General features: G+C 37.7%; 1 protein-coding gene across 1 annotated transcript; it reads left to right on the top strand.

Moving 5' to 3' along the window:
* The first annotated feature begins 912 nt into the window (after window positions 1–912).
* LOC103556684 (double-headed protease inhibitor, submandibular gland-like) lies at window positions 913–5,995 on the top strand. The gene is made up of 6 exons (XM_008528914.2): window positions 913–1,056; window positions 1,631–1,644; window positions 2,180–2,301; window positions 3,816–3,858; window positions 5,258–5,364; window positions 5,823–5,995. The coding sequence occupies exons 1-6, from the start codon at window positions 990–992 to the stop codon at window positions 5,866–5,868; spliced, it is 399 nt and encodes a 132-aa protein (XP_008527136.1). The 5' UTR covers window positions 913–989; the 3' UTR covers window positions 5,869–5,995.
* The last annotated feature ends 5,347 nt before the right edge of the window (window positions 5,996–11,342 follow it).

Genomic DNA, 11,342 nt, shown 5'->3' with positions numbered 1-11,342 from the left:
ATTGCCCCATTTACAACAACATGGATGGACCTTGAGGGTATAATGTTAAGTGAAATAAGTCAGATAGAGAAAGACACTGCATGATTCCACTTATATGTGAAAGTTAAACAAACCCATGGATAAAGAGTACAGATTAGTGGTTACCAGAGGGGAAGGGGGTTGGAGGGAGGGTGAAAGGCATAAAGGGGCACATGTGTATGGTGAAGGAAAAAATTAGACTATTACTAAGCATGATGAAGTCTATTCAGAAATTGATAAATAATAATGTACATCCCAAATTACACAATGTTATAAACCATTATGATCTCAATAAAATTATTGGGGAAAAAAGAATGCTTAATCTTTCTGACTTTGTTGTTCCACTTGCAAAATAGCAATAATTCTGGTCTGGATATTTTGCAAATTTAATAAGTTAACAAGCCTTCATAGAACATTGTAAAATATCTTGATACTCTAGTAAAGAAAGGTCTTGGAGTGATAACTATTAATGTTGTCTACTACGGTACATTTTAAAGAAATGTTCGTATTACTTCTATTTTCTATTTCAACTTTCCTGCATTTAATATAACCTTAATATCCTTTATACACGTCATTTATTTATTTATTATACAAACATTTATTTCTTCTTCACTACACATATGATTTTATTTGGTCTCATATAAAGCCATGCCATTATATTTGCTGAGAGATAAGAGCATTATTACACAAAACATGTTCTGGCAGATTAGTCTCAGGGTGTAATTGTTCCGATTGTCTATAAATCAAGTTAAGAAGGACGTTTTCCGTGACAAATGAAATAAATACCCTAGCTTGGGTTAATAACTGCTCATCATCGGAAAGGTCAATATTTAATAAGGGTGGGACCCTGCCTGTGTACTGTGTATATATGTGTGTGTGTGTGTGTATTTGGCAGACTGCTTTCTGTCTTTCTGTCTCTGGACTTCTTGCTTCACAGCAGCATATCTCTAACACTCTGATTCATCATCACTATGAAGAAGATCACTGCTTTTGCCATCCTTGCTCTGGCAGCCACTACGTGGGCTGCCTCTCCACCTGGTGAGTTGGTATTCCTTTTGAATACTCATATCTTTGTGCTAACCGAAATATATTCAGCCTTCAGTAATTATAGAATACTAAAGTCAAAAGAAAATGTAGAAGATATCTATTTGGATTGGTCTGATTAGCAAAGTAGGGATGGGTCAGACCTTCAGGTAGAGGAAGAATGACTGAGAAGAAGTAAAAAAGGATTGTGGGTTCTTTGCTCAGTCCCTGATCAGGATCCCTCAGGTTTCTGACTTGCCATTTCAGAAACCACTTATGCAACTTGGAGACCATTACCCAACCCTACCCTGGGCATGTTCACAGGAAATCCTAGAGATCCGTGACAGCCCTTTCTCCAGTGACCAGGGATTTCCTATCAGAATCACATACTTCTCTGTCTTCATTCTGAGTTGGCCCTGAGTGAAGAAATGACCTTTCATAGGTCTGATCTGGGCAAGGGATATTTGGAAATAGATTTTAGTTTCTGTGAACAATGAACTCAGCTTTGCATTTCTAACTGTGGAATTTGCTCTTTCTCCAATTCCTTATCTCCAATTGCATCTCATTCCACTCTCTTCCGGTGATCAAGCAGTAGGGACAGAGGTGAGTGCAACCTTCTCTGTGTGGTCTTTGTAAAAATGAAATCAGAGCTAAGATGTAAATGGAACTGTGAAAGTGGTTAAGCTGGCTCACAGTGGACTGAAAAAATTCCTCAGGAGATAAAACAATTCCTACTCTACTCCTCGCGGTGTTTCTTTCTTTCAAGATCGCAAAAGGAATCTCCTTGCAAAAGCAGAACAGCAGACAAAGTAAACTTTTACTATTGGGTAGCATTTTAAACTTTTCTACCTACTTTTCACATTCATTATTCTATTGGATTCTCATTATAACTCTAAAAGCAGAGATTAATATTTCCTTCTTAAACAGCTAATTGCCATTTTATTCAAGGAATGTTCTGGGTCTGATTTATTTTTGTAGCACGGCACCTGGTCTGTAGAAGATCTAGACATGTTTGCCCTAAAGTTGTAGAGGCTAGTACTGTTTCCTATTTCTTCTCTCTCTCTACCATCCTTATATGAGAATGACTGCAGAATTGAAGGAAGAGAATGTAGGACATTATTTTTTGTTCTGATTACAGGTGGATTGCTCCAAATACAACAGAAGAAGTTCCAGGATTATATGCACAAGGGAGTGGGAGCCAATATGTGGTATAGATGGGAAAACGTACGGGAATGAATGCATATTTTGCTTGCTAAACCGGTAAGTATAGTATTCCGTTCAGAGCCCCCCGCCCCCCGCCAACTATTTTTAAAGATCACAAAGTCCACGCCGGCCAAAATCTGCTTGGTTTTTAAAAACATGGTTTGAAAAATCCTACCTTTTGTCATGCTCCTCTAATATTCTTTGGATGTTGCTTTGTTAGAATAAAAAAAAAAAACTATATCTCTAAAATTTTATATATATATATATATATATATATATATTATATTTCTTTGCTATCCAGTCAAGTTCTCATTCATAATATACACTATCACTGTGCCTTAGCTGTTACATATAGACATTCTTATTCCTACATTATATTTAAGGAAACTGAATCTCAGGCAGGAAGTGTATCTTGTCAAAGTTCCAAGAATCTCCTGTGTTACATCTCTCTTTTGCATAATGGGAAGTCAGAAGACAGCTATCTCTATTTAGGCTGATAGCCATGGACTCTGTTACAAGACTTTGATCTATCATTCATACCCTTGAGGAAATCTATGTTGCTTCTCATGATTATCTGGAAAAGTCTAAGGAAGAGAGTAAAAGTACAAAGGGATAGTTGGAATCCCCACCACCACCAGCCCCACAAATTAAATATTGTCTTCACTGAAAACAGTATCTCAGCTTCTAGGAGAATGAAAGAATGGTTATTACCAGCCATCTCAGCAATTTGAATTCATTACTTTATGATTATGTGTTAAAATCATGGGCTTTGGTGTCAGACATCTGGATTAGAATCCAGACTGCCCTTAGTAGATCTGTTACATTAGGCAAATACCCAATCTACTACATGCGTCAGTATTTTCACCCATAAGCTAGAAACTACAACAGTGTTTAGAATTCACTGTGATAGAACACGTCAAATCTTAGCTCAGTAGTTGACACAGAGTGAATGCTCATAGAAATGAACTCTTCTTCCTTCTTATTACTTTCTTCCTTCTTTTCTCTTATTTCTAGCCTTTCTGAAAATTTACAGTCAAGTGTAATATCAAGTATTATCCAGAATAAATTCTCTCAGGATATGCAAACTCTTGCACTAAGAAAACCATAAGAGAGTAAAGACTGATGAGATCTTATTGATTATGTTATCTCATATCCTCTTTTTAGAAGGCAAGGATCTAATATTCAGAAAGGAGAGTGACTATAGCAAAATTATAGATTATATGTGGCCAGAGATGAATTTGAGTGTATTTTTTCTTAACTGAAAAAGTGTTTTCACGCTATGTTATGCCTTTGATTTTAATCTAAATATTCATGGACTATTTAAAAATACCATTTTAGAGTTAATCTCCTTTTAGTGTTAATCTTATTTTCTTCTATTTTTATTTGTTTGCAAAGTGATCATCAAAGATGTTAATGGTCCATATTAGACAACTAGAGTAGAATATTAACCAGAACTCCTCATTTGCAGTCCAGATCAGACAACACAGAATGATATATGACTGTATTTCACTCTGTAGATTAAGAAATATCAAGTAACTGCATTACCCATTCAATAAAGTCTTCTCTTCTAGAAATAAAGGAATTCCACTCAGAAAACTTTATGATGACAAATGTGTAAGTATATGCAGAAATCTTATTTATTCTTAATATAAAATGCTACAATAATTCCTCACTTTCCTGGAGTAAAACCATTTTAAAATACATATTCTAGGAATTATCTATGACTACAGTCAGAGATAAGACACCTGGCCAGCTTAAACAGAAGAGCTGAAGTATAGTTAATTAATTTACACAGAGGAAGACTCCACATACTTTACTCATAACCCTTAATTGGGGCAGATTGGTTTACATGTGGTTATTTTCTCACACTGCAACCAATTAGCAGATTAGGAAGAGGACATTAGGGACTCAAGGATGCTCTCATAACAATAAAGGAAGTTATAAAAATAGCACAGGGCCGGCCCTGTGGCCGAGTGGTTAAGTTCGCGCGCTCCCCTGCAGCGGCCCAGGGTTTGTTTCCTGGGTGTGGACATGGCACCACTCGTCAGGCAACGTTGAGGCGGTGTCCCACATATCACAACTAGAAGGACCTGCAACTAAGATATACAACTGTGTACAGGGCGGGGGTTTTGGGAGATAAAGAAGAAAGAAAACATATTGGCAACAGTTTTTAGCCCAGGTGCCAGTCTTTAAAGAAAAAATAATTTAAGAACAAATGTAAAGACAGTTCAGGGGTAAAGAACTATGTGACTGGAATAATAATCCTAATAGTTTGAAATGTGATATAAAACAATTACAAACATGAGGTTGTGGTAGTAAAGACAGTTCATTTTAAGTAGGGACACGAAACTCTTATAAAAGTCGTTAAACTGACTTTTAAGGAGGAATAGAGTAGTCTCATGCATAAATTGGGTAAGGTCATGTAATATAGGGAAAAAACCATAAGCAAAAGCACAGGGATATACAGGAGTTGGAAACATTCTGGGAATTCAGTCCTTAAGTTTAGATAGAGCAAGAGGGAGAGCAGATGAGACTGGAGAGACAAGCCCGGGTCATGAGGAGACTTCCTGTTGACGGGGAATCAGTTAAGTACTTGAAGAACAAGATCTGATTTGATTTAAAAGATCACCCTGGCATCAGTGTGGAAGGTGACTGAAATCTCAGAGAAGCATGGAGGTTGGGCAATAAATTGGCAGACAATTGCAGCTGTGTAGGCAAGACGTATCGAGGGCCTGAATAAAGCGGATGACAGTTTGGTGAAGAGAGGACTAATTCAGAAATTAAGCACAAGATAGAACCCACAGGATGTATTGTATTCATAACTTAGATGTAGAGAATAAGTGAGAGGAAGGCCTTCATCTTGGGCTGAGCTGTTTTTTGCTGTGATGAGGACGTGTCTTTTTGCATGTGGGGTTTTGGGCTAAATGATCCCTCAAGGCCTTTAAAAAGTTCATTTTCTATGATTTAATGATCTGAAATCATTTTTATTTTTTTCTGTTTTTGGACGGGGCAGATTGACTGCCTAGAGTATTCTGATGCATGCAGCAAGGATTACCTGCCTCTCTGTGGATCTGATGGAATAAACTATGCCAATAAATGTTTGTTTTGCAACGCTGTTGTGTAAGTGCTGCATTCAATATATCAGTTACAGAAAAAACCTCTCTCACAGAACCAGAAATCATTTTAGCTACCTAATAAGTTAGATGCTGCTGTGAAGCATAAGAGATGGTTTACTGATAATCATAATATTTTGAAAAAAGAAGCAAAATGAGAGAAAGAGAGGGAGAGAGAGAAAAAAGTGAATAGTAGGAAGAAACTGAAGCTAGGAAAACAAGACTCGATCAACATCATAATATTATTAAATGATAGATAAAAGAGAAATTTACAGATTTTTTGGCTCCTAACACTGGCTTTTACTAGCATGTTGAATTGCTTTTTCTACCATGCTGAAGCTCAGTGATTAATTGCTCAGCCTTTCTTGCTGTGTACTTATTGGGCTGGCTTGATCTAAGAATATAAAACTTTTAATTTAAGCTCTCCAAAGCCTTTCTTTTAAAAAAAAATGATTTCTCTTATAGGATGAGCCGTGGTGCCCTTTTCTTGACAAATTATGGACCATGCTGAGTCTCCCTGATGCTCAAGGGTACCGGAGTCCCTTTGGCAGATTCCACTTAGAGAACCAGATTTTCTAGGATGGCTGTGGGGCAAACATATGGATTTGACTGTTCAATAAAAGATTCTTAGCATAAAACTGTCAAGCTTCTCTCTGTGGATATGATTCTTCTTTTAAGGAGAATATCTATGGTTATTTTCCTAAACTCTAAGTCACATGGAAAGATTTCCTCTGTTTCTACTTAAGTTTGGAGCTGGGGAGATTATATACACCCTGGTGAGAGAAGAATCTACTCATAGCATCCCATCTGAAAAAGACTTTTTTTTTTTTTTAAGTAAACATGGGTCAAAGGGTGGATCTGACCATTAGTCTTACATTACCCTTAGCTACACTAGTGAAAAGTGGAAAATTCAGACTTGGAGAAAGATAGAGTGAGAATCCCTAATACTATAAACTAATCAGAACAGACCAGGAGTAATATACAAATTTTAAGTATCACCATTTAAAGAGGACTCAGTCACATATGGGCATCTGCAAAAGAAGGTATCTTGTTAATTATGTTGGGGACGAGATTAAAAACAATATGATCCGATTAAATGTTGAAGTCACTAAAAAGGCCAGAGGAAAATTCAATGTATGGGAAAGTTGAGGGTATATGTAGGACTGTCATGAGATAGATCAGAACTTTCTCTTGTCTGGAGTTCTGTAGAGAGGACTCAGATCATTAATGTAATATGAGGAGATCGATATTTTGCCTTGATAAAGAGAAGACTTTTCTAACAGTGAGTCTACAAATAGGAATAAACTTATGCCCTATAAGTTCATGTGTCCAAAGCATAATGGTATTTTAGCATAGGCAGGTTAAATGCTTGCCAGCTATGCTTAGAGATTTGTATGTTTTTTCTAACAACACATATAAAAAGATCACTAGATGTCAATCAATGTGCTATGTGAGGAGAGGCAATATAAACGGGCAAAAAGAAGAGTCCACGTCATTAATGAGTTTGTAGATGAGTCAGAGAGACACACTTTTAAAGAGTTGATTGCTATACATTGTAAAAAGACTATAATCCAGAATTATTAAAGTTTCAATAGGAATGGAAGGAAGACTTGAGGTGGTAGTCACAACATGAGCTAGTGGATTAGTCTTCTTGGGCTGCCATGACAAAATACCACGGATTGGGTGGCTTAAACCATAGCAATTTATTTTCTCACAGTTCTGGAGGCTGAGAAGTCCAAGATCAAGGAGCCAGCAAATTCCATTCCTGGTGAGGGCTCTCTTCCTGGCTTGCAGATGGCCACTTCCTCACTGTGTCCTCACATGGTAGAGAGAAAGAGAGAGAGTGAGAGAGAAAGAGAGCGATAGCCCTCTTCTTGTAGGGCCACCAATCCTGTTGGATTAGGGCCTCACCCTTATGACCTCATTTAACCTTAATTACCTCCTAAAGCCTTACCTCCAAATACAGCCACATTTGGGATTCAGATTTTAACATGAATTTTAGGGGAACACAGTTCAGTCCACAGCAGCTAGGTTGCCAGAACTTTATTTTCATATGTTAAAATAAAATGGATGACAACATAGAGGCTGGGAAGGGAGTGATGGGGCTGAGAGCAGGCCGCTCCAAGGTGTGCCACTCTGGTATGTGGACTATTTCGAGCTGAAGACAATGAAGCCTCAAAAGACCCAGAAAGAGCATCTGACCTTCCCCCAAGCTGCCTAAAGAAATTTAAAATAAAGGTTGTCTCCAGGACAGGCCATCACCGTAGATAACTATCTAGGACACTTGGGGGATCCTTGCCAAGTCCACTCTTATCAAAGTCCTGCTTATCAAACTTCTGGATTCCATCTCTATGACGATTGTCTTTCTCCCCCTTGAAGCCCCAGATCATTATGTGCTCCTTGTCCGTAGCTGAGGGTACTTAAATGGGTGGACTCAGCCAGACGGCCGAGTTACTCAGTTTACCCTGAGTTTCTCCCATGTATACATGCTATTAAATTTTGTTTGATTTTCTCTTGCCAGCCTGCCTCTTTGATTATTTGACCAGCCATAAGAACCTTGAGGAAAAGCGGTGGGGGGAATTCTCCCACTTCCCCGACAGGAGAAATTACAGTATTCTGTTATAAGGTTCTATGCTAAGTGGTCTAATACCGCTGAAAGGTACACTGTGAGAAGCTAATAATATATACTATAAATCCTAAAGCAATACTAAATAAGCCAACAAGGGAAATAAAGTGGAATAATTTGTTTGTATTCCGCGGAGAATAATTTAAATGGAGGAAAGGGATTCCAGCAGAAGCAGCATTCCGGGAAGCTTCAGGAGGAAGGAGAACACGTGGGCAATGGTAGTGAGAGCTAGTTTATCTTTATGGGAGCTTCTGAAACTATACAATTCCAATTTTTCTTTGTGTGTGTGTATGAGAAGACAAAAGCTAGAAAGAGCAACTGATGGAATAGAGTAGGTTGTAAATAAATGAGGATATTGGAGCAATTTCTAAGAAAAAAGAAAACAGCTGTGGAGATGGAAGCTTTTGAGAATGCAGGATTAGTATGAGATATGGGAACACTATGGGGAAAGTGAGCAAACTGCAAAATTGAGCAGTTGAGTAATTTCAGGATCAGCTAAAAGTAGAACAAATCTTAAGGGATGCAGACAAGAGGGTAATGAGTTTCTGAAGAGCTTGGATGGGATGACAGGAAAAAATAGGAAAATTTTTAAGAGTCCGGGAAAGGCTGAAGGTAGAGTCAGTTGTCCCGCTAGCCTGCCTCCTTTCTTCTTTACTCCCTTCAAAATTTCTAAAAAGTTAGAAGCAGCTGAAGATAGGCACTAAAGTTTCTGTAGAGCCACAAAGACAAAAGAATCTCAAATGTTAAAGACAAGATTAAAAATTTTATTGCAGGAACTATTTCAAACAAAGATATAAGGACAAGAGAAGCTGAAGTAATGAGAGAGATTTGAATGATGGGAGGAATATGGGAGACTGGAATAGCTGATAAGCTCTGAGAAATTCAGGAATTAGGAGCATCTACATATCTAGGAAAAGCTGGTGAAATGTGAGCAACCGAGGAGTGAACAGCAGGTGAAAAAAAAATGTGAGGAGGACACAGGTTGTGTGAATAGAGAATAGCTGACTAGTGAGGTGTAGCTAAAGGGAGGTAAACCAAGAAAATCAAAAGAGCCACAGTTCTTGAACAGAACATTTTTCAACATTGTTGGTCATATTACACGTCAAAAATACAATCAGCCATTCAATAAGACCACAGATTTATTTATGCTGAAAATGTTGGATGTTCTTGAAAGTGTAAAAGTAGGGAAATGCACATAGTACTTTAAAGTATTACTACTTAAAAATTCTCAACTATAAGATAGTTCTACCAGCTTGTATATATTGTTGAAAATTTTAAGCTAAATCAGGTCAACGCTAATCACAATGTTACTGACTTGAAACCAATCGCTAGCAATGAAATTGAAGCTTACAGTTTGAATTCTATATGTAAGAGAAGTTGTTTGATTTCTTTAATTCCTTGTGATGCGGGGTCGGTGAGCCGAGGAGTCGAAAGAAAGATTTCTTTAGACTCTTAAGATCTGGCAGTAGTGCTCTTTTATTTAGAGAATAGTGTAGAATAGCATGGGGACAGGACCCATGGGCAGTCAGAGCTTCTGCTGCCGCCGCTTCTGCTGCCCCCGCTGGCATGGGGACAGAGCCCATGGGCAGGCAGAGCCGCTGCGTGGGGACAGGACCCACGGGCAGTCAGAGTTCCTGCTGCTGCCCCTAGTTGAGGGTTAGAGCTAAATTTAAGGCATAGGTATATGATTCATCTCTTTACAAGACAAAGGAAAGAACATGAAAAAAAAAGTTAAAATGGTATCAGTCCAAGTGGGGTCTGGTCATTGAGTGATCCCATGACTTTTAGACGAGAATCAAATCAGATTAAGTAAATGGCAGAAGTCACCGCTCAAATATTATCTTCAACTAAAGACAAAGGAGGATTTTGGGGTGGGGGTCAGTTACATGAGGTTGCCAGACAGTAAACAACTTAAGTTCTTGCCTTCCCCATTAAGAATTTCCAGAGATAAGGCCATCCCCCCTTCCTCCTGGCGCAGAGAGGGAGGCATGGAGATTTCCTTCACAAATGCAATTGTCTCTGATCAAAGGGCAAACAAATTCCGCTCCTTGGAGCCTGTTTTTTATCTGTAGTTTTAAAAGTAACTAGCCTAAAAATCCTCGTCATAAACCGTTTTAAAAGTAAGCAGCCTAAAAGTCCCCATCACCTTGAATATGTATTTCCTAGTAATAAAGTGTCTGCTTTTAACAATATTTTTAAAAAATTCTCAAAAGTTACTAAATGTATTTGAAAAATGCTACATTTTCCTCCAAATTGTGGAGATATGAATTGGTCAAGTATGCACTCATTAACTTTCTCCAAATCTATTACTACTCATCAATTATTGAACGTGAGGGTCTGATATTCATCGCGGTTTAATTTTTCAACACGTTGTTATGAAATATCAGCAAATACAAACAGTTGAAAGAATTTTAAAGTAAAACCAGCAAACCCAACTCCAAGATCCTGCCATTAATATTTTATTCTACCTGTTTTCTCACACAAGTGATTTAATTTTGAAATTTAAAAACAAATCTTCTATCCCTCTAACAAGCTTATCATTTGCCGTAATTGACAGGTATTTCAGGAAAGCAAAGAGAGCTGCTTGAAAGCATCTTCAACTGTTTATCTGGGTGAATCTATGTGTTCTAGATACGGAACGGTATTAGTGTGCTGGGACGTCCCAACAATGCACCACACACTGAGTGGCTTAAACAACAGAAGTTTATTTTCGCACAGTTCTGGAGGCTAGAAGTCTAAGAAGAGCGTTCATCAGGGTTGATTTCTTCTGAGGCCTCTCTCTTCAACTTGTAGACGGCCATTTCCCTGAGCCTTCACATGATATTTCCTCTGTGCTTGTCTACTTCCTAATCTCCTCTTCTTATAAGACCAGTCACATAGAATCAGGGCCCAACCAATGACCACAACTATCTCTTTAAAGACCCTGTCTCAAAAACAGTCACATTCTGAGGTACTAGGGGTTGGACTCTCAACGTATGAATTGTGAGGGGTGACACAATTCAGTCCACAACAGGAAAAAAAACAAAATTGACAGGAAAAGTGAAACCTGAAGCTGATGTGGGCTAAAATATCAAACATAACTATAATTATATTTTTTCTATTTAATCAAATGTCTTGATATTCATATTGTTTGATTTCATAACATGCATATAGTATAAATGAAATAATTCATAATCACATAATACTCCTTATGGGCTTTAAGAAAGTAAAGATTTAAGGTTAGCATCAAATAAATACTTTCTAAGCCAAAAATAGTAAGCAAAATAAAGATAGCAATGATATGTTGATAAAATAATCATAAACATGTGGTGTCATTAAATGAATGGAATGGCTACTGCATTTTTAGGAAAAAAATTTTA

Source organism: Equus przewalskii, chromosome 13, assembly GCF_037783145.1.
Source record: "Equus przewalskii isolate Varuska chromosome 13, EquPr2, whole genome shotgun sequence".
Lineage (NCBI taxonomy): Eukaryota > Metazoa > Chordata > Mammalia > Perissodactyla > Equidae > Equus > Equus przewalskii.
Note: the sequence above shows the minus strand (reverse complement) of the source record. Positions and strands in the feature narration are given on the sequence as shown.

Excerpts from the sequence above, each read along its gene's own strand:
- LOC103556684 (XM_008528914.2), top strand. The coding sequence starts at position 990 with ATGAAGAAGATCACTGCTTTTGCCATCCTTGCTCTGGCAGCCACTACG. Across the intron at positions 2,302-3,815 it reads ATATTTTGCTTGCTAAACCG|AAATAAAGGAATTCCACTCA; the intron begins GTAAGTATAGTA and ends CTTCTCTTCTAG. Across the intron at positions 5,365-5,822 it reads TTGTTTTGCAACGCTGTTGT|GATGAGCCGTGGTGCCCTTT; the intron begins GTAAGTGCTGCA and ends TTTCTCTTATAG.